This window comes from Paroedura picta, chromosome 12, assembly GCF_049243985.1.
Source record: "Paroedura picta isolate Pp20150507F chromosome 12, Ppicta_v3.0, whole genome shotgun sequence".
In the NCBI taxonomy this organism is placed as follows: domain Eukaryota; kingdom Metazoa; phylum Chordata; class Lepidosauria; order Squamata; family Gekkonidae; genus Paroedura; species Paroedura picta.
In genome coordinates, this window is record NC_135380.1 from 27,809,506 (window position 1) to 27,833,222 (window position 23,717).

The window sequence follows — 23,717 nt, forward strand, 5'->3', positions numbered from 1 at the left end:
CCAGTTCAGTCTGTAGTATGTTAAAAACTGGCCAAAGCATGGTCTAAAGGTGCCTAGAGCAGCTTCATCTCAGTATCTTAGCAGGTCTGTATTAGCCCGTACCTAAGCTAGACACTTTCTGGGGATGCTATATAAATTAGGAGTAGGGTACAGAAGCAACCTGGAAATCTTAAAAATACACTTTCAGTGTAACTATCTTGCCTATGTTGTTTCTGGGCTACTTAGAAAATACTTATCACCTTTGTAACTTGTTGCATTTGGAGCAGGATTTGAAAATAGAATGTTCTGAGATTATACCCAGCCATGCTGTTTTGTCCTAGAAAGCCCATGGGGTATTCTGATTTGTGAAAAAGCAAAGGGTGATAAAATAAGTTGTTAGTGCCAGTGGAAGTAATCTTTCAGAGCGATTGAAGCCATGTAAAGCATACCTTTGCAGCTATTCTAGTTACATCTCTGCCACTGCTGCATTTTACAAGGCCATTCATCAGAATTTTCTGAATGGTACAAGGGCTTTTCCATCTTAGATCTCAAGATGGTTTTTATAGAGCATTTGGAGAGGGGTACACAGTTATTTGTAGATAAAATCATTTGCATCTGTTCTATTGTGGAACTGGTGACAGCAGAAAGACATTCTCAGAATACTGTTCTAGTACAATTTAGTTGCAGTCGGATAAATTTCAGTTGTTGTTGCCTGGTGATATTTTGTTTTATATGTGGTCTGCCTGTGTTAGAGCTTGTACACATGTGAATGTCTGGTTGCTTCCAAGAAGAACAAAGTTGTGAACTGCCTCCTAAAGCTATTCCTTCTCAGAGCAGACCGCTGCAAACACCATTGTGGGCAAGGTGGCTAACCAACTTCTGACTTCCTTGGATGAAATTAATTATCCAAAACCATTTTTATCTAGCTTTTGACCAGTCTTTAAAACTGAAACTGCCTTGACTGGCCTGAGAAAGGGATGGGAAGTATGACCATGCTGATGCTCCTGCATTTCTTGATGTCCTTTGATATTATGTACTGTGATATTATTCTGAATCCATTGTGTGTTGGTGGTTCCTTTCCTGGCCAATGATACCAGAAAGTGATGCTGGAGATTATTACTGAGTCCCGTGGCACTTCTGCGCTGGCAGCTTTCTTGCCCTATGCTGTTTAATACAGGCATGAGAAATCATCTAGAGATTAGAAGTGAATTTCTTCTTTTTTATAAAGGCAATGTAATATTGTAATATCTGTAGTATAAATTTATTATTGTACTATATTATTATGCTTACAAAACTCATATAGTGAATTATTTGCAATTAGGGACAAAAAGCAGCAAATAAAATCCTTGTAATATTAACATTGATAGTTCTCTAGATGGTTGTTATTGTTTGTCTTTTGTTGTTTGTCTTTGTTATTGCTTTTATGTTTATTCCAGACTTAGTAAGTTTAAAAATTAGGTAAGATTAGATATGTAAAATCTGACGTAGTTAAAAATTGGCTGTTAAATATATTTTATTTAAGAAGGCAAAATGTTTTAGGTTTATATTGGAATTTGAAGAATTACTGTTGAGAAGAATGGTTGTAGGGAGAAAATGTAATAATCAATACTGTAATACAAGTTTTGTTTATAATTTGCATTTTATTCACCCTTTAAAAATATTATAGAGAAATTAGATAGAAGTGAATTGTCACTAGGATGTTCAAGGGTATATAAATTGTGGCTGAGCTTGGTAGCAAAGTGTAGCTTTCTGTTAACCCAACTAAAGTCCAGTCCTACCACACACATAATTATAAGATAATATGTCAACTAACTGGACATTACACAAAATGGATGGGAAGGGAAGCACGAGTATTCTGAAGGCACATTTTAAAAATTCCATAAAAACGAGTCCTCCATCCCAGACTTGATAGTTTTCAAAAGCTGCTTTCAAATGGAAAAAAGCCCAGGAATGGAGGGTAGGGATAAAGAAAAATAGGAATGTGGAAGGAATAAAATATGGAGAAGCTTGCTTCATTTAAAGAACACACTGTTTGGAAGCAGTATATCTCACTATATTTTTATGAGGAAGAAAGCAAGGCGGCAACTCCTGACCCAGTTCATAATCTAGTGTGGTCCAGTGATTAGTATGCCAGACTAGAACTGGAGACAGTTGAGGTCACTTGCCCTGCCAGCCATGAAGCTCTCTAAGAAACCTTGGGCCAATAATTCCCTCTGAGCTTGACCTACCTCACAGGGTTAAAACAAAAGCAAATAAAAGGGCAGGGAGAAGGGTCCCAGGATCAAGGCACAAAAAAAAGCAGGGATGAAAATTAAAGCAAGAAGTTGCTTTCAAAGAGGAGGGGGGAAAGAGGAAAAGCGAAGGAAATGGAGATCCAGATGAATGATTACCCTGAATTCCAATGAAAAACATTTTTTTTTAATGGGAAAGTGAGAAGCGAATCTGGAGGTAGCAAGAAGAAGATGCAAATGGAAGGGGAAAGAAGACAGTTTGGGACAATGAAAGTGACTAGTTGCTTTCAGGAAATCTAGAAATGAGGGAAAGTAATAGACAGGTGCAAATGCTTAGGAAATTATTTCCCCCTTATCTGAAAAAGGGGCAGAAAGACAAGAGATGGGGGGAAGAGGGAAAGATAAACTGAGACCCCCTGTGAGATTGCATGAAGGAAATACGAAGGAAGGGAATCTCTGGTACTCTGATCGTATCCCCTTAAGGAAATGAGACAAAGGGGAAGCCATAAGCATTTCACCCCCTTCCCAGACCTCTTCTGTTTTTTCTTCTTGGCCCCATCTGCTTGCCGATATAGAGATTCTCCTGCTGCTGCTGCTGCTTCCTGCTCCTTCCCTTTTAAACCCACAATAGCCGAAGAGACTGCCTGAGAGGGAAATTGATGGACATAAAGTGGTGGTGGTAGGCAGGGCTGCTGGCCTTCTCGCTATCCTCAGTCTTTGTGGGACACCCGGGCCTTCCCTGGATCCATCCTTGTTGCCTCAGCAACCGGCCTGCAGCCTTGTTTATCTTTGTTGCTATCATTTGTGGCTGTGCATGGCCCTGCTGCTACTTCCAAGTTGCCAGAGGGACAAAACATACCTGCTGCTGGCTAGTTGAAATTCTTAAAATTCGATATATGGCTATAACATCTGTGCCAGAATCTTCCTTACCTAGTGGTCAGATTTGGGGCTCTTAAGTAGAGGGCTTTAGGTCAATAATTTTTTTAAATACTGTTGATTGTTTTATATAGAAATGGCTGGCTGGCTGGCTGGATATTGATGTTAGCCACCATGACCCTGTCCTAGGGAAGGGTGGCTAAGACATCTTATTATTATTTAATTATTGTATTGCAATTATTATCAGTATTATTATTGGCAAGTAGATTAGCAGAATGCTCAGGACTACATGAAGAAGAAGAAGAAGAGTTGGTTCTTATATGCCGCTTTTCCGTACCCGAAGGAGGCTCAAAGAGGCTTACAGTCGCCTTCCTTTTCCTCTCCCCACAACAGACACCCTGTGGGGTGGGTGAGGCTGAGAGAGCCCTGAGATTCCTGCTCGGTCAGAACAGTTTTATCAGTGCTGTAGCGAGCCCAAGGTCACCCAGCTGGCTGCACGTGGGGGAGCGCAGAATCGAACCCGGCATGCCAGATTAGAAGTCCACACTCCTAACCACTACTCCAAACTGGCTCTCATGAGACTTTTTAACACATTGACTGCAACTTGCTTTCCCCACAACAGCTGCAGGTAACATCATTTTAAAAGGAGGGGAAGGGATATTCAGGGTGGTGTCATCCCCTCCCATTTTCCTATACCAAAATGGGCGTAGGGGCAGTTATTTGCCCCATTTTTGAAGCAGGACATGAATGGGAAACTGTGTGCGGATGACTCAACTCTTTCACATTTTTAGCAGTCAAATGGACTGTGGATGTTTTAAACATGTCTCTGAAGGCAGGAATGGAATGAAAGCCTAATAAACTGAAGCTCCATCCAGAGAAGATAGCCATACTGTTAGGCAACAATAGTATTAATTGGAGAATTTGTATCTTAGATCGGGGCTGTACTCTCCTTTAAGGGACATTTGTAGTTTGGGAATACTGTTATAATCCAGATGGGCTTTCATATCTCATCTTTGGTACAAAATGCCTTTGAATGAGCTCTCATCTGGTTCTCCCAGCTCTATTTGTTCATAGAGCAATCAGGTTTGGCCACAGTTACTTGAGCCATCCAGACTAGATTATTGCAAACGGCGAATAACACTGGGCCGGAATACAATGTTAAGCATGAACTGAATATGGCAATATAAGGATATCGGCCTTAATACAAAGTGCCAGCTAGTCAATGCCATTGTCTTCCCCATAACAAGTTATGGATGCGAAAGGTGGACCCTGAAGAAAGAATACAGGAGGAGAATAGATGCTTTCGAATTATGGTATTGGAGACGAATGCTATGAATACCATGGACAGTCAAAGTTACCAACAAGATAGTTTTAGAGAGGAGCAAACCAACTATGTCATTAGAAGGCATTACGGCTAAAGCTCACTTACTTTGGACACATCATGTGATCAAACTTGTTGGAGAAATTAATGCTCAGCATGGTCAGTGGCAAAAGGAAACGTGGTCACCAAAGGATCCACTGGCTTGACACGATCAAAGCTGATACAGGGATGACCATGGACCAACTGTTGCTGGTAATCAGCTTTATAAGTGGGTTGGAACTATACCGGCCTCCCCGGAGGCTCAGGGTAGTTTACATAAAATTTACGAAACAATACAAGAAACAATTAATAACATATAGCTAACCATAACATTAACTGATAATTGTAACAATGGTAACAGTGCAACAAGTCCAGGAGCAGAATACATTGATGGATTTCTGGGAGGGAGGGAACCAGGGTCCTGCAGATGTTGGTTATGCCTGGTCTCAACCAATGGCTGGCAGAAGAGCTCCCTTTTGCAGGCCCTGCTGAACTGTTTTAGCCCCGTCAGGGCCCTGATCTCCTCCGGAAGCTCATTTCACCAGTTGAGGGTCAGGACAGACAATGCTCTGGCCCTGGTAAAGGCCAGGCGGGCTTTAGGGCCAGGGATCATTAGCCAGTTGGTGGTGGCGGAGCATAGAGTTCTTTGTGGGGCATAGGCTGGTCCTTCAGGTACACTGGGCCCTGACCGCAAATGGCCTTAAAGGTAAATTTCCCACATCTAGGAGCGGATAATTTGTAGTTAGGAAACTGTTAGTGGTGGTATATAGGTACACATCTATCTTCTAGAACTTCCTAGTTCAGTCATTGTATCTTACTGAAACAAGTATAAAATTTTTGCTTTTGTTTTATATGGACAGTGTGCCAGAAGGTGGCACGGCATAGGTAAAGATGGAGGGTTCTGTGTCTTTCTGTTATGCAGGGAGCTAGAAATTGCAGGCACCTTTCTGATTTAATGTTCTTTGACATATTGAGTCTATGTTTTAGCCTTCAGAACTCCACAGCTGTGGCCTAATTCTCTCTTTCTTGTGATCTCAACATCACAGCCTCTTAAGGCAGTGTTATTCTTGGATCTCAGCAGGACGCCATGTTAGACTGCCACTGGCTATGCCGTGGCATTGCCATTATCATAAAGCACTCTCTCTGTGCATGGAAGTTCATAGGAATTTAACTGATTATCTCCCAGGTGCTAAAGAACCATGGAAATTCAGGCATAAAAATGGTGGGAAACCCCCTCCCCCAAGCTATGTGTTGGCATTTCCAGCTGAAATACCAGTTTTAGAGTTCAGGGACAAGGGTAGTATTTCTATTGCATGTTAATTGAAACTCCACCTAATTCCCCCAATGGAGACTCAAAACCATTTTCATATTTTTGCTGTTCATAGTTCTTTGCCTCACAACAGCCTTACGAGAGAGATTAGCCTGAGAATATGGAGCTTTCATAGCAGAATGCGGATTCAAACTTGGGGCTCTGAAATCTTAGTCCAGTTCTCTAACCACTGAACCACACTGGCACCATGATACTGAATGTCCACAGGCTCTTTTTCTAGCACATTAGCCAGTTTATTTCATGGCTAAGCAATTAAATATAATTTTAATGTAATTTTTACAAGCTGACAGTGCACAACAAAATTCAGGAGGACTCATGTGGAAATCATGCCCAGCACATCTGGGAATCATTCTGTCTAGGACAGTGGTTCTCAACCTGAGGGTCGGGTCCCTTTGGGGGGTCAAACCCTTTCACAGGGGTTGTGACAGGGCAAGCAGCTTGACCGGAGGGGGTGCCATCCACACAACAGCCTTTCGGGGTAGATCGAGATAGAGCGTTTATCTGGAAAAGAGTGAGATCGGCAAGTTGGGACAAGAGGCAGAACTGAACTGAGACCCCAGAAAAAAACCAATTTATATACAATCATGAACAATGGATCTTCATGCCATTGATCAATTTTGGTTTAATTTCTGTGAAAGAACCTTTGCATAATTTTATGGTTGGGGTCACCACAACATGAGGAACTGTACTGAAGAATCACGGCATTAGAAAGGTTGAGTATCACTGGTCTAGGACAACTTAAGCACTCGGGGGCTTCAGCTAATTACTTCCCCTTCCTGGTCCTTTTTCCTCTTTAGTACAACATCTTCAGCATTCCAGTCCCTGCTGTGTTCATGGGTGGACTTACTGTGTCCCACTCATCATCCACGTAGACCCAGGCAGTTCCTTATTAAATTTAGGCTACATCTACAGGGAGCTGGGGAAATGTTCCTCTGCCATCACTGCAGGAGCAGCAGCAAGCAGAGCAGGAACAACATCCACATCCCCCTACAGAATTAATTTTTGCTTTATATTCCCACTGTCATGATGGAAGTTCACAGTCTGAGGAAGAGTGCTTGCACTCAAAAGCTACGCCTTGAATAAATCTTTGTTGGTCTTAAAGGTGCTACTGGACTCTGATTTTATTGTGCTACTTCAGACCAACACGGCTACCCATTTGAATCCGCATCCCCCGACTCCGAAGCCTTTCCTTATTGCTGTTGCCCACCCCCACTCCCCACCCCCTTTTTTTCTTTGCAAAAACAAATGTAGCAGCAATGTCACTGGGTTCCTCTATGCTTCAGAACTCTTTCCTCCTTTCTCTACCAAATCACACTGTAACACTATTGTGTGGTGGCTGTGGGGGAGCATCCAGATTGATGTTTTGCCCACATCTGCCTTTTCCTTTGGAGCAAATGATATTTTTATTTTCTTTGGAGTAAAGGGAGGAGTCACATTAGCTGTGCCCTCACTGAGCACAACATTGTCTAGATGTTCCCCTTTACTGCAGGGGCTTCCTGCTGCCCTTGTGAGGGAAAAATCTCTACATAGAAGGCGCCACAGAGATTAAACATTGGGGGGGAGCAAAGGGGAGGATTATCATGAGCCATAGTTCGTTCTTCAACACATACACTGAAAAAAAATGGAGTGGATCTAAGGATTTAGCAGATAATTGTTTAGTGCAAAGCACATAATTCATTCCACAGGAACAGGGAAGAGGGTGTTGTTCGATGGCTACACTAAACTACAGAGCAGAATTACTAGCAAACTCCTTAAATGGGTGGAAAAAAGAATGCTGGGGTGAACATTTTGAGAAAACTGTCTCTCTTCACCCATGCTGCAAATTCCTGCTTTGGCTGCATCTAAAACACTTGGATATTGAGCTCTTGCAAAATTGTGAGGGAACAAGAATCCAAGACTGAATTAGTTAAGAAGTTAGCACCTTCTGAAAATAGCCGGGAACATCACACTATAGAAGCCATTTTCGTTTCAGATCTATTACCTTTTCATTTTATTTTCGTAATGGGTCTCTTTTTCTAGCATACATCTCATCCTAAAGGACTCCTCATGTTAATCTCTACTCTCTGGCATTGGGGCTGCTTATGGAAATGAGCACAGGCTCAGTGAAGCTGATTAAATTTTAGCAGGCAGGCTGAAGGCTGCTGGTGGCCAGGTGGTCTTCTCTCTACCTGCTGTGCTCTAGCTGGCCTCATGCTAACCCCACACTTGCCTTTTGCCCTGTTGAGGGCAGGGGACATACCCAAACAACCTTATCTTTTAGGCATGGCTTAGTCTAGAAGACAACATGTGTCCATATGTCAGCAGTTCGGGTGAACTTCTTTATTTATTGTGTCTCTGAAGACGTGACAGAATAAATGCAAGTGTAAATAAAATAAAATAAATACTAACATTATTTCTATTTTTCTCCCAAGTGGGGGCCCACAACATTTTACAGAAATATAAATGCAAATATAAATGTAAAGAAAATACAGCATTAAGAATACACAGAAAAGTACACAAAATATCTAGGCTAGTATCTACTGGGCTGGTCCATCAAGGCCACAGGTTGCAAACTGAGGGCTAAGAGCACTTTGCTTCATGCCCATTGACTTATTCCTCTGACCACATCCTGGCATTCACATACCTGCAGCAGGAGAGATGCATTCAGCCTAAATCTTACAAACAGCTGGTAGCCATCTTCCCACAAGTCTCCTCTCCTCTCCCCACCCCCATCACTGTACAAACTGGCTATAGTGTGTTCTGTGCTTTCTGAACTAAAGTTTCCAGGATGGTTTACAGCAAGCTGAAAATGTACCCTGCAGTGCTCGGGATGAGCATGAAGTTACAAATTCCAGTTCAGGACAGTGCCATGAACCAAACCAGAATTTTCCCAAAGCAAACTGACAAATTTTGACCACCTTTCTCTTGACTGTGGCAAACCACAGCCAGGAGAAAGGGGTATTTTGCTCCCCCCTCCTTGAAGCAAGGGGAGCAAAATGGGTGTTAACAACTTGCAGCCCCTTTAAACCTAACAGTGGACGGAAGGACCCATCTGCTGTGAGGCTTAAATGGCTGTGAGCCATTTCATTGTTCCATTTTCCTCACATCCCCACTTGGAGGGGGAGTGAAATTGACAGATTAAATGGTTCACAGTCATTTAAAGTAACAGCTGATGACTTGCCCTGCTCAGATATTAGGTTTAAATGGTCCCAAACAGCTGAACTGAACTGGACAAAAGTCTGGTAAATGTTCAGGGAAAATGCCTTCCCCAAATATCAGTTCAGGGGCCAGCCAGGCCATGCCAAATTTTGGCTTGTGCCCATCCTGAATGCTGAAGAAGCATGGATGCTCTCTTCATACCACGGTTAACTTGAAGACCTTGATTATCATTCCCAGGCTGTTTCCACAGTAGTGAGTGGCATGGAAGCTGGCAGGGACAGCAGTCACATTCTCTGGCTCTGCTGTACATGCTACCACAGCAGCACCCCCCCCCCCATTTCCCAGGTCCATTTACAGCCTAGCAGCCTCCCTTTTCCAGTTGGGCCATAGAAGAAAGCTGTTTTGTGTCTCAGCTGTGAAGAAACATAGCTTGTTAAAGAGCTGAAGAATTGAGGAAATGCAGAAATTACCTCTGTCTCCTCTAGACTAGTTGCAGGCAGCCAGTCTGAGGCTTCTTCAGTGAACCAGAATTAAGGAATGGCCTAAAAATCCAGTTCACCAAGGAAAAGTAGGGGAGCTACATGTGTTGTGCTGGATTGTGCAAAACATCATGTTGCTGCTTCCAAATAAAATAGGGGCTTCCTGCTGTCCACACAAGGAATAATCCCACTATTCAATTTGCAGCCCTGTTCAACTTCCAACACTCACTGCCGTGGGCTTTTTACTCCCTTCAGGCACATGGATTCCTGTCCTTTGCAGCTCCTTTCCTAATCTTTAAAGGGTCATGCACTGTAGGTGGGACTCTTGTTTGTATCCCTGCCCAGAACTCACCAGTTCTTTATATGCAAATAAGGGGTTTGTTTTGCTAGTGTAGAAATGGAGATTGCCCCCTTCTGGCCATAGATACTGACTACCTGTTCTTAGCGTTAAGATTGTCTATGTGGAGAGGGTGGCTTTAGAGCAGGCTTTCTCAAACAGGGTTTCATGAAACGCTGGAGTTTCGCAGTGGCCTGGAAGGGTTTTGCCAATGGGGGAGGGGGGGGGAGCCTGGCACATCCAGTGCTAAATGACTGGACGCTGTTATGTGTTTGCATGTTTGATTGTGTAAAAGTCAGCAGGACATGTAAAGGAATAGCCGTACCATATCAAGAGGTCAGGAAAGGCAAGATAGCAGCAAAAGAAATTCTGTCAGAAAGCAATTAGAGCAGGACAAATGGATTTTGCCGGCACATCAGAGCCTGTTATTTCTGTAGGCAGCCAACAGAAAAGGTGTTAATGCAAAGTGACAGATCTGGAGCAAAAATGAGGATGCTGAGAAGTCAAGCAAGAGTTGACCAGTAGAGTCACCGAATGAAATGTGGCTTGATATAACGTACTTTGATTGCCCATGAAAGAAACATTTGTGTTATTTCCTTGGAAAAAAACGAATTGACTTAAGGAATTTCTGTGTAGGATTTCAGACTTCTGCCTCTACTTGACCCATGCCTCTCTTCCAGTAACCTTGTGCCCTAGCCACACAAATAGTGATTCCTTAGGGGTGATGCTGTGGGTGCTAATGGGTCACTATTAGCTGCTTTAGGCTTTAGACAAAGGTCAGCAGCTTCATTTGATTTGAAGGTGGAGGGACACCACGGCACCGTGGAAAGAGACAAGTCTAAAAAGTCAGAATGCCTGCCTGGACCGGCATGAACAGGTAGCAAGTTGGCTTTAGAATACCTTAAGAACATAAGAGCAGACATGCTGGATCAGACCAGTGGTCCATTGCATCCTGCATCCTATTGGAGATACTGTCTAAACCAGCCTCTCTCAACGTTTTAACCATTGAGAAACCCCTGAAATATTCTTCAGTCTTCAAAGACTATGTTGGGAAGCATAGCTGTGTTCATGCTCACCTGGGGCCCCTCTTCTTCCCCCTCAGGCCCATCATTGGCCATGGGCAGGGGGGGGGTCAACATGACCATATGTGGTCTTATCATCTGGTTTTATGACACCCAGCTTGAGAAAGCCTGAATTAGCCTTTGGATTTAAGAAATACTGTTCCAGTATTGGAGAAGGTGGGAAAAGTTACCCTTCTACTTTCTCCACCCCATGTATCATCATACCACAATAAAGCCCATTGCAAAAAAATAAAAATACACTGGGCTCTAGAGAACTGTTACTGGTTAGGGCTGGCCAGAGCCCATTGCCCAGGAGGGACACACCTGTGTCACTCTACCCTTACCTCAGGCTGCAGGCTGCCCTTTGTCTGCCCTGCTCATCTTCAGACTATAAAAATCAGCTCTACACGGGAAAATAGCTGCTTTGGAGGGTGGACTCTCAAGGCATTGTACCATTTTGAGGCCCCACCTCCAAACCTCAAGGAATATTTCCTGCTCAAGAGTAGCCAACCTCCAGGTGGTTCCTGGAGATCTCCTGGAATTACAGCTCGTTTGCATACTGTAAAGATCAACTCCCCAAGTGAAAATGGCTGCTTTGGATGGTGGACAGGGTTGTTGTGCAGAAGAAACATTTGAGGCCTCCCCCATACAAGGCTGTGGTGGAAATGAAACATTTGGGGCCTACCACACAGGGTTGTTGAGCAGAGGAAACATTTGAGGCATACCATACAGGATTGTTTGTACAGTTGAAGCAGAAGACAAAAGAACCCCTGCAACACCATCCAGTTTCATCTGCACAACAACCTTGTGCAGTAGGCCTCAAATGTTTGGAGAGGGGGAAGAAGAGACATGTATGGCATGGCTGCATCTTCCCTCCAGCAGCAAAGCCTATCATGGCAGTACTGGGGCGTTTCTGTGACCTCCCTGTCTGGTGACCATTAGATTGAAGGGAGAAAGCTCTCCCTCCTCCTGCATGTCCCTTCAAAAGAAATGCATGCATGCTCCCACTGACACCCCTGCATCACTTTCAGCAGAGCAGCAGTGACGGCTGCCTTTCAGTACAAAAGAGACAGACATAGAAATGCTTTCCTTGTCTCAGTCAGTTGCTGTTAGAGGCTTCCTTCACAGCAGGCCTGAAGGTAAGGGGTGTGTAGAATCCTGAGCAAGAGCTGCAATTGGCCCTGTGCGGGAGATATTCCACAATAGGAGAAAGGTGGTTCAATTTCATTGGCGGTTACTGGGTAGATCCCTCAAACAGGGCATGCTTGTTAACGGGTGAGCTATCCTTGATCACAAGGATGCAGTAGGAGGAGGAGGAAGAGGATAAATACAAATCTCCCCCCCCCCAGTTTTTTTTCCCAGTAGCCCCAAAGTCCTTAGCATTTCATTATAGGGAAGGTACTCCACCCCTTATTCTGATGGAAGAAGGCTTGGGCTGCCTGCTGTACTTTTAAAGCAACCCAAAAGACTTGCTAAAGAAGGAAGTGCTGTGTTTAGTTTCATCACTGCATACAGACTGCAGATCGAGGATTTGGGCTTTTGATTGAACCGGTGGCATGAGTCCCATTCTGTCTTGCCTGAGTGTGGTGCTCTCTTGATTTGTTCCATGATATGGCTTCAGAAGACATGTTTATATTTTATATGTGGGGTAGGATAGGATGAGTTGGTGATGCTCTTCTGATTTCTACCGGAAGGCTTGTTTTGTTTTCTCTGCTGCCCCTTGCTGGCTGGCTGTGCTCTTGGACTATTACTCAGCTGCAATTAACCCGGGCTGGCATGCCTTCTCCAAGGACACCTTTGAGGAGGGAAACCAAACAGCATTTAAAAAGACAAAAGGGAAAATTATAGTGAGCATGAATCATTTGCTAGGTGAACATTTCTTTCCCCCATTTCTGCACTATTAGAAATAAATAAACAAATCTCAGCATTACTTATAGACTGTTCTGACATCATATAAAGTCATGCCTGGTCATTTCTAACCTCACTGCAAAGAAATGTGAGTAGGGATTTGGGATCTTTCCTTTGTGTCTTCAGGGTGGCCTCTCTGTGGCTAAGTACAGTGGACCCAGTAAACAAACTGAATCCCCATGTGATAGAGTACCCAAAGTCCCCCCCCCCCCATTTGCTGAAGAGTTCCATGCAACTGGTATGAGAAATTTTTCTGCGTGGAACCCTAAAACACTTCTGGGAGTACTTTTAAATAATGTGAATGTGAAAACTTGAAGGTGACTAGAATGTACTACTGGTTTAAAGATACCAGAGAGGGGTCCAGATGTGCAAATGCACCCTGCATGAAAACAGTCATGTCCTCATCAGTTCTCTCCAGCCCTTAAAATGGTCTCTAGGATAGAGGAACGGTGTCTCTCTTTCACTCCTTCTCTCCCTTGCTCTCCTACCATAATCCAGAGTGGATAAATGTAGCATTTCAGTTTGTTTTGTTCTTATTCTGCTTTTCATCCTCAAACGCCTTCCAAATGTGGCTATTGGGAATCAAAGTTAAATACAAATGACAGTTTGCTATAAAAAGTTCCAGGTGGGCAAGTAGGGTAGCTTTAGCTAAAGTGGAATGATGGCCTTTTCCTCAGGCACCAGTAGAAGCTGGGAGGGAATGAGGCTGTGTTCCAGTCTGAGATGAGTTTTTCATAATTTATTATTTATGTAGGATGCGTATTTTATTTAACATTTCCAGCCCTCCTTATCACTTCAGATTATCAGCAGCTTGGATATTGCTGCCTTTTCATTAAAAGTGTTCATGGTGGCTCACAATAACAATAAAACACAGGTACAGTCATAATTACAATAAATTAAAATGTTTAAGGCAGTGGAACGTTTTAAACATCAGTAAGGATCGCATTTTCAAAAGCCTTTTTAAAGAAGTTGTACACTGGAATTAGACGACTTGTGATAAAGATGGCCAGGTGTAATTTGGGGGAGGTGAGTTTCAGAGCTGCTGCTCAGGCCTTCAACTGGTCCCAGCTGAACATGCCTCCCTGCAGAATTGCCTGTCTGGATAATCTTGGAATATAGGCAGGTATGGATGGGTGGAGGCAGCTTTAGACCCAACTTAGGGTTTTGAAGGTTAAAATCAACACTTTGTGTAGAGCAGGAGTAGTCAACCTGTGGTCCTCCAGATGTCCATGGGCTACAATTCCCATGAGCCCCTGCCAGCAAATGCTGGCAGGGGCTCATGGGAATTGTAGTCCATGGACATCTGGAGGACCACAGATTGACTACCCCTAGTGTAAAGCACAGAAGCAAACTGGAAGCTGTTATAACTGGTGCCAAATAGATATATTATTCCCAATGCAGCTTCTGTTAACATTCTGATACTCTGAATAACCTGAAGTATTTGGACTTCATTCAAAGCTATAAAGCATGTTACAGTTGTCCCGTTTGGAAGTTTCCCTTGTATATGTGACTGTGGCAGGCCTGTCTTTTCCAGGAATGTCCCCTGCTGGTGAACACCATAACTCACTACACACACATGTATACCACTCATCTCTATCATGTGTGTATCAAGGATAAGCCAGGAATTTAGGAGCACTGACAGACTGCAATTCTGCTTTTTCCATGGGAATACATTCCAATCCACTTACTCCCAGATTGGTTTTCTATCTGTTAATGACAGTTCATTTCATCTCTTTGGATGATCTTTTGCAGCAATATCTGGTAGATGTTAAACAGCACGGGACACATGATGGAACCTTTGCAGAAGCTTATAAAGGTCAGAACAGAGGTCCCCAACACAATTATCTGGAACCTACCCTCCAGAAAGGACTGGAATCAATCCAGCACACCATCACCACCACTATGGTCCATTTCTTACAAGTGATACCATGGTTGATTATATCAAAAGTAGCTTATATTATTATGTGCGAAGTCGTGTCCGACCCATCGCGACCCCATGGACAATGATCCTCCAGGCCTTCCTGTCCTCTACTATTCCCCGGAGTCCATTTAAGTTTGCACCTACTGCTTCAGTGACTCCATCCAGCCACCTCATTCTCTGTCGTCCCCTTCTTCTTTTGCCCTCGATCGCTCCCAGCATTAGGCTCTTCTCATGAGGTGGCCAAAGTATTTGAGTTTCATCTTCAGGATCTGGCCTTCTAAAGAGCAGTCAGGGTTGATCTCCTCTAGGACTGACCGGTTTGTTCGCCTTGCAGTCCAAGGGACTCGCAAGAGTCTTCTCCAGCACCAGAGTTCAAAAGCCTCAATTCTTTGACGCTCGGCCTTCCTTATGGTCCAACTCTCGCAGCCATACATTGCAACTGGGAATACCATAGCCTTGACTAAACGCACTTTTGTTGGCAGGGTGATGTCTCTGCTTTTTAGGATGCTGTCTAGATTTGCCATAGCTTTCCTCCCCAGGAGCAAGCGTCTTTTAATTTCTTTGCTGCAGTCCCCATCTGCAGTGATCTTGGAGCCCAGGAAAATAAAATCTGTCACTATCTCCATTTCTTCCCCATCTATTTGCCAGGAATTGAGAGGGCCGGATGCCATGATCTTTGTTTTCTTGATGTTGAGTTTCAAGCCAACTTTTGCACTCTCCTCCTTCACCCGCATCAACAGGCTCTTTAGTTCCTCTTCACTTTCTGCCAAAAGTAGCTATGAAGACCCAAAAACCTAACAGGAACTTACTCCTGCTGCCAGTAGAGCTGTGTAGATTATCTACCAGGGCAACCAAGGCAATTTCTCCATCAAACCCAGACAGAAGCCAGATTGAAAAGGATCTACATAATTAGTTTTATCCAGAAATACCTGGAATTGATAATCCACTGCCTTTTCCACTATCTTACTTAAGAATGGCATGTTAGCAGGAGGCCTGCAACAAGAACCCTATCAGTGCTTTCTGCCCCAACAATCTCACCATCTGAATTCCTCCAGTGTGGGGGAGAAAGGCCAGACTAACAGGCAACCAAATGGTGGTTCTGTGCAAATGCAGCTTTGTGGACTCAAGGGGGCTAAAGAAAATGGGCCAAAGCTCTTTGCCATCTGTGAGACAGCACATATACAGTGTTGCTCTGAGCACTTTGTCTGGCTGCCCTCCTTCCCGGCAGCCCACTGTGTAGTGAATGGCACCAGACAGGATTGTGACTGAGCTTGTTTGTAACCTGCTTTGCTAGTTTCAGCTCTCTTTCTGATATGTTATCGCTTGGAAATTCCTGCATTTGGGAGCGTGCAAATGTGTGTGCCGGGGGGGGGGGGGGCGGCGCTAGGTCAGGAAAGCAATGGGATACCTTGTTCTTCGGGCCAACTTTCTCTTCTTCCTCCCTCAATGAAAAGTGGAGTCACCCTTGATGCCGTGGTGGCATTCACATGTGCACCAAGAATCATGAGAATGATGCAGAGTCTCTCGGACTGAAAAGGGTCTACCATAAAACACTTACCCTGTAGTCTGTTGGCCCATACCTAACCCCAGGGCCTGTGCCCTTGAGAAACATTGATAGTGACATCAACTGCACAGTGCCGCCCTCCTGCCTTCTCCTGGGGTGGAGTAGCAAGATCATAGTGGATGTTAACAAACTTGAAACAGGTTCTGGTCTGGTGGGATTTTTTTCCCACGAGGTCCTGGACAGGGCCAGCACTTTAAACTATCTGGAATAAAAATACCGTCCTAGGTCTAGCTGACAAGGGCTTAGGATAAGGTTTGTGTCTGTTACATATTGTAAATCTTCTCTGTGCTTTAAGCATTCATAGGTAGTCCCCTCCACACACACAAGAAGATGGGCCAGTGCCCTGTGAGGAGTGGTATGTTGGGAGTTGTTGGGATCTAGGAGACCCTAGTTCAAATCTTTGCTTGATGTGTGGCTTTGGTCAAAATAACTCAGCCTTCACCGGATTGTTGTGAGGACAAGACAAAGAAAGACCCATGTAGCAAGTCCTCGTCCTTGGAGGAAATGTGGGATAGAAATAAGGTGGATTAGTCAGATCTCCACAGAAGCACAGCTGCCACCTTGGGCATAGGAAAGGTAGCATCCTTTGGGGGAAGAGACTCAGTTAAAGAGCATGTGCCTTTTTTCCTAGGGATCTCAGTGAACTAGACTGTTGTGGTTCTAGTCCGGCAGGGGAGTTAACTAGCACCCAGATCTTCAGCCAGAGGGAGTATGCATGTCAGATCTTTGCCTTGAGAAGCTGAAATGATAATTTGGCTCAGTGCAAAGGAAGACACTTCTTCAAGGCTAAATCAAAATTAATCCTCAAGGAATAACTTCCAAAGCAAGCCGGAAGTAGTTTTATGCTACTGCAGTTGCCTTGATCTCCCTCCCTCCCCTCTCCCAGCTGAAGGACCCGGGGCTCATTCCTTCTCTCAGCTATGCCTTCTGTGCAGTCCAGTCTCTCCCCCCCCCCCCCGTAAACTGAGCAGAGGAGGCCCCATTGGTCGGCTCAGCAAATATTTGCCATCCAATCGCAAGGCCGCCCCCCTGATCAATCGCCAGCCCAGCCTTTCATGCGGGATAGGGCTGGGGTGTGGAATGTTTTGGCTTAGCAGCGGGGAAGGAAGGGGAGAGGCGGGGCCCTTTCGGCCCGCGCATAATCTGAACCAGGCGCCGGGAGCCGCGCTGGGCCAGTAATTCGTTCTGCCCGGCGGCCCTCGGCTAGCTGGCTGGGCTGGCTTTGTGGACGCCCCCGGCAGGCAGCAAGGGCTGCTGCTTAGTGGAGATGGGTCTGCGCTGATCCCTGGAAGGCTGCGTGGCTGCAGGGACAAAGGCAGAGAGGCCACCTTTATGGAAGGTAACCTGGAGGGAGGGCGGCAGGCAGGCGCTGAGCTCTGGGCGCCGGAGGCGGTACTTGCGCGAGTCGATGCCGGGGGCGGAGGCTTGCCTTGGCTGCGCCGGGTCCCAGGTCTCGCCCGGGGGGCTTTTCCTCGGGATGATGGCCGGCCGGCGGCCTGCTTAAGAGCGGCTTGACCCCAGCGGCAGCGGAGTCGCCTCCCTGAGCCCGAGAGGCCAGGCGGTGCGGCGCGGCTCCCCGGCCGGGCAAGTGGTGACCTTAGGGCTTGAACTTTAGCGTCACATGACCAGCTTGTAAACTGACCTGCGAGGAGGCAGGATGATTGCTTGGCCCGCCGCCCGGGGAGGGAGCCGAGCGCTGGGAGGGCTCCCGGCCGGCGACGGCTTCTCCAGCTCGGGCTGCCCGCTTGCTTCATGGCTGCTCTGGAGCCCCTCGGCGTAGGCGGAGAAGCATGAGATGGAGACATGGGAAGGTAAAGGCGTCGCGGGAGAGAGGGGTGCTGTGTCCGGCAGCCGCGCTTGTTGTCACTGGGTTGGGTTAGAAAAGGACTCGGTGGGCCTTCCCTCCTCCGTCTCTCTTTCACGGTATCTTTGGCAAGCCTGTGTAGAGTAGGGCGGGCGTGTGTTTTCTTGGTGTCAACATTGCCGTTCCGATCTCCTCTAACTGCCTGATCGTGCAGAGGTTATTTCCCGTTTTGCATTCTGGATGGTTCCGGGACTCCTAAGAATACAAACCTCTCCTCTGTAACCGCTTTACAGCTTAGACTTGCAGCCCCCGCATCAATTGTCCTGCCTTCTCTCCTCGGTTAAGGACCCTGAATCAGAGGAGGAGGCATTAATTGCTTTTGTTTGTGCCTGGCCCTAGTGGGGCTTCCGGCTGCCTAGCAGGGTTTTTTTTTGTTTTTGTTGTTTTTAAGTGTTCCCTCTCCCCCCCCCCACCCCGTTTTTTTCCTCCCTTGCACGAGTTTAAAAACTCCCGACTGGAACTTCACTTCCTTCACTGGGGAGTAAGTCCAATGTATGCTTTGCATTCACGTTTGATTAAAATAAGAAATGTAAGTGTGTCCAAGTAAGGGGTTAATCGGTTTTTCCAAAGCCCAGAACAAAACCGGAGGCAAATGCCAGCTGGAGCTTTCTTAGTTCTGGGGAATCGGTTAATTGATAGCTAATACCCATAAAGGAAAGAAGTAGGTGGAGATGAGGCTTGTTTCATCTGTTCTGTGTCAGAGCTTCTGAGGAGTATTTATCCAGTGAGGTGCTCATATTTTCTGGTACTGTTTCCCTGCTTTTTAGTAAATCTAAAATGTTATTCCAGTTTTCTGGATTCTGGGGACTTTTCAAGTTATAGTTTTCTTCTGTACACAGATGCTTACATGAGCATGTTTTTATAGGGTCTGAGAGCCAGATAATTCACTAAGAATATTTAGTATATGTGCTGCTGAAGAATATTGTGCTGCTTAAGAATATTTGATACATGAATTGGCCATGGCATGATGCCTCTTAAAAAGTTCTCGAGAGCTCCCCACAATCATCAAGGTCTCATGATACAAGAACGGCTCCATCCCTTTGAGCTCTAAACAATTCAAATTGTGACACATTGAAGGCCCTGAGTGTAATTTTCTGAGTCATTCTCCATGTGAGCACAAACTTTCTCCCAGCAGGGTTTTTGTTTTAGTCCACACAGGGTTAATTCTTTGCAGGCTTCCTCTGGCGTGGGCTGTTCTTGGAGCAAGGCAGTCTGGCTTTTCAGCCTTGTCACTCACCAGGAGGAAACCTTCTGTCTTAAGCTCTCCTCCTCCTCCTCTTCCAAGATGGGGGTTGGGGCCCAGATCAATGAGAAGCAGGAGCTGCAGCTATTGTGAATAGTTCTCCAAGAGCAGGGAGGAAAGCCCTGGAAGGATTCATTTGGAGCTGAGATTCTCTCCTAAGTAAATTCCAGCAGAGGCGCTCTCTGCGTGAGATTTTGTGGCACCTCCAATGGCAGTGGAAGCTTTCTGAGGCAGTGATAGCCTTTTGTAGGATGCTCCAGTGGAAAAAAACAAACTCTGGCCAGGGGAGAAGGGCTGAAAAAAGAACATATCTGAGTTCTAAAACGCCAGTAGCAGACTTGAGCATTTGCTTTTCAGTAATCTTCTTCTTGCTGCTGTTGAGTCTTTCCAGATACTTTCTAGCCATAGTTCACATAAAAGTGGTTTATGCGCAAATAAAATCTTAATCCAAGTAGCAATGAGAGACTTGTTTCAATTCACACAAGTCAACTTTTCAAAGTTCTGTAAGATTGTTCAAAATCAGAAGTTCTAGAGACCTTTCAAACATTAAATCAGATATCTCTTGCACACACACACAAACACCAGAAACTACTAGTATGCCTGAATATGAACACAGTTATGAGGACGCTTGTGTCTGCAGCACACTGTCTACGTATGACAATCACTGAAGTGCAATACTGAGCTCTTTGCATCCAAAATTGAAGGAAATTTCTGGAGCAGTTTGTAATGCTTTACCAATACTGGGGGATGGGGGTGCCTAAAGAGGCTTGGTTAAATCTGTTTGCTGCTTTCTTTTTCATTATTTCAGTTAAGATACCAGAAATTATTCTATGCACTAACCATATTAGTTAGCACCTTTCATGTTTTAAAACGAAAGTTTAGATCTCTCAAGGAAACATAGCATATATACTTCAGTTAAAATCAAAGGCAGAGACTCCATTTTTGCTTCTTCATCCCAGGAGCCTCAGGGGTATCATGAAATCTGATTTGCACCTAGTGCTGTGTAATCTAATTAACTCCGCATACCCTCCTGGTCTCTGTTTTAAGAAAGCTTGCTCTCAGCCTAACTTTTTGCTCCTGTCAACATCTCCTGAAAAGTTCTTTTCTATCCTGCCATTTTGTGCACAGATTAAGAGCTCTGGGGCCCTTGGAAATTCATTCTCCCTGTTTGTGGCATTTTGTTTAGTGCTAATAAAAGGATAACATATTCCTTGCTTTGGTATTCCCCCACACCCCCATGGATACATCTTAATGTTTAGCAAAATATTGTGCATTGTGTCCCCGCATGTATTTCTGAAAAACAAGATGCGTTTCTTTCCAAATTGGCTTCAACATTTGGCTTTTCCAAATTGGCTTATCTGGGGTGGGATCTTTCTGGGATTGCCAGAAATTCCAGTTGCTCTGGCAACACTGAGCTAGTCAGATGGTCTGTTTTTGTTGTTTTTGCTGCTGTTTTCTAACATGAGTTCTCCTTATTAATCTGTAAGTGCTCCCCTTCCCAGACCATTCTGTGTTTGTTTTTGCTCATCTAACAAAACCTGCCAGGAGAATTGAGTCCACCTTGATCTTAAGGTACAGATAAAGGTATGCCCTGTGCAAGCACCGGTTCATGTCTGACCCTTGGGGTGACGCCCTCTAGCGTTTTCATGGCAGACTCAATACGGGGTGGTTTGCCAGTGCCTTCCCCAGTCATTACCGTTTACCGCCCAGCAAGCTGGGTGCTCATTTTACCAACCTCGGAAGGATGGAAGGCTGAGTCAACCTTGAGCCGGCTGCTGGGATCGAACTCCCAACCTCGTGGGCAGAGCTTCAGACTGCATGTCTGCTGCCTTACCACTCTGCGTCACAAGAGGCTCTAATTTGATCTTAGGTGCCCTAAAATGAGCATGGGGTGGTATCACGTGATTACAGGGCATTCCTAAACAGGTCTCTTTGGAATCCTGCTTGGGTCTGTTCATTGAGACTCCCAGGAAAGTGTTCTCAGGATTGCAGTCTTTGTGAATCAAGGCAGCCTCAACCCCTAAACTGCCATCTCTCTTCATTGCTACCAGCTGATTGCAAGATGAAAAATATAAACACTGTGCTGAAAAATGAGAGTGGTTTTTCAAAGCTGAAGTCCAGCTCTGTTTTCCTGATGTGAATTTTTGTAAGTGGTGTATAGGGGAGTTGGACCTAGGAAAGTGAGGCATAGCCAAATTAAATTTTCTGGATTAGGATCTTGAGTTGAAAGCAGGAAGCAAGCTTAATTCTCATGATGGGGAAGGGTGTGTGAAGCATCTTATTTTCCTTGCTCAGGAGAGCCACGTTCTCAGAGCATAACAGATGATGGTGGGCCACAGTTTTCTGAGACTGTTGGGAAGCCCCGCCCTCTGTTTGAGGCTGGGAGCAACACTTCTGAAAGGGCTGTGTGCAGTAGCAGGGCTTTACATTTCTCCAGCCATTGCTGGATGAAGCAGAAAGGAGGCATGCATCTAGCACAGAACTGAAAGCTCCTCTGTGCCATCTGTGGGGATCCTCCTGATGGCTGTCTTGCATGGTTCATGACATGAGAATTATCAGGCAGAAGCTTTTGTGGCCTGTCCCGTGATGCTTTTACTTCATAAAAAACACAATATAATTTAAAACTGGATTACTTCGCATCTAATGAGGTGTTAGTGTTTTATGATTTTAGTGTCTGCAGAAGCTTAAGTAGGTGTGGTTAGCAGAGGGAGCTTGGCTGCTGTTTGATTGGCTTAAAATATCCATTAACTTGGTTTGTCTTATGAAAGTAAATGATATTGTTAAGTGGTATGATGAACAAAGAGTGGAGCCTCCATGTGCATGTCTAAAAGCAGGATAAGCCCCCACCCCACCCACACATTTTCTTAACTACCTGCTCTCTTGTAATTCCTGGGTCTGCATGCAGAACAGGATTATACTATATAAGAATATTGGTCAAAGACAGAAGGTGACCTGAAAACAAAGAACTCTCTAATGCCCATTCTATCTGTTTGTGAGGGGTGTTTGTAGGTGTAGAGCAGGGGTAGTCAAACTGCGGCCCTCCAGATGTCCATGGACTACAATTCCCAGGAGCCCCCTGCCAGCGTTCGCTGGCAGGGGGCTCCTGGAAATTGTAGTCCATGGACATCTGGAGGGCCACAGTTTGACTACCCCTGGTGTAGAGGAACAGCTGTAAAGAAACATTTCAAGGTTCAGATGAGACAGAATTTTTTTTCTGATTAATCCCCCTCCCTCAAATCCTACAATAGCTTGGGGAGGACAGAGACTGGGTGTCCTCTGTACTGCTTTAAAACTGGAAGCAAGGTTACTTACCCATTTACACCACTGGTCTCTATGAAACTTATCACATTCCACTTAACTTTCTTGGTGATTCTTCTTTTACAGTGTGAACTGCATTGTCAGGTCAAGCAAGTAGGGCTTATTTGCCATTTAACGCAGGAGCTGTAACTTTTTGGGGCATGTTCTGGAGGGTATGCAGATTTTAGGTTAAGTAACACTGAGGTATTCTGGTTTTGCAGTAAATAAAAAGCTGGGGGAAATGGAAAAATGATGACTCCTCCTGCCATGTCTGTTTTTGCTGACCTTGATGAAAGGAGTGCACATTAAATGAACTAGAGGCCCCTTGGCCATCTCCAGGGGTGATCTTTGGTAGTTTCAGGCATCTCATAGACTGCTGTGGATAATGTACTAGTTTCGGTGAGGCCAACAATGTGCCCCCTGGATCCCAGCCCCAGCTCGTAAAAGTGGGTGATGGGAGGATTGATGAACTTTTCCTTGTCTTCAGGGACAGTCCTGGAGAGCTTAAAGGAGGCAGTGGTTCTCCTTTACTAAAAAAAAAGCCATCACTAGACTCTGCCAATTACTGTCCAGTCTCGTATTTAGTGTTTCTGGGAAAGGTGATTAAGTAGGCTGCTGCGGATCAGTTGCAAGCTTTCCTAGATGAAGCATCAGTTTTGGACCCAGTCCAGCTTCCAGCGAGGCCATGGGGTGGAGATGGTTTTGGTTGCCCTCACGGACGGCCACCAGAGACAGCTGGAGTAAGGTGGGTCAGTGCTGCTAGTGTTATTTGATCTCACAACAGCATATGACATGATTGATATGGGCTTGGGGTGTCACCAGAGTGCTTATGACACCCAGTTCTTCCTGTTGATGGGTGGCTGGCCAAATACACTCCCAGAGTCATTGGTAAGATTCCTGGAGTCTGGAGTGAGATGGTTTTCAACAGTTGCCTGGACTCAATCCCTTGAAGATGGCTGGGAAAGAAAGTGCCAGAAGCTTGCTTCCCCTACTTTGATGAGGTGCAATTAACAGTTTTGCACGCCATCAAGAGCTAGGGGTGACCCCTGATGCCTCCTTATCAATGGAGGGACAGGTCACAAATGTAGCTTGCCAAGCGTTTTAGCATCTGCAACAGGCAAAGCTACTA

At 45.1% G+C, this 23,717-nt stretch overlaps 1 protein-coding gene across 7 annotated transcripts in view; it reads left to right on the forward strand.

Moving 5' to 3' along the window:
• Window positions 1–23,717, forward strand: part of NR6A1 (nuclear receptor subfamily 6 group A member 1) — a 98,972-nt gene that overhangs the window by 53,045 nt on the left and 22,210 nt on the right. For 2 of the 7 annotated variants that reach the window (XM_077307087.1, XM_077307088.1), the window contains exon 1: window positions 17,649–17,995. The exons of 3 other annotated variants lie outside the window; for them this stretch is intronic. In XM_077307087.1, the coding sequence (XP_077163202.1) occupies window positions 17,980–17,995 (16 nt within the window). In that variant the 5' untranslated portion in view covers window positions 17,649–17,979. Of the gene's footprint in view, window positions 1–17,292; window positions 17,524–17,648; window positions 17,996–23,717 lie in introns of those variants that run through there. 2 more of the 7 variants (XM_077307091.1, XM_077307089.1) reach the window with 2 other exon arrangements.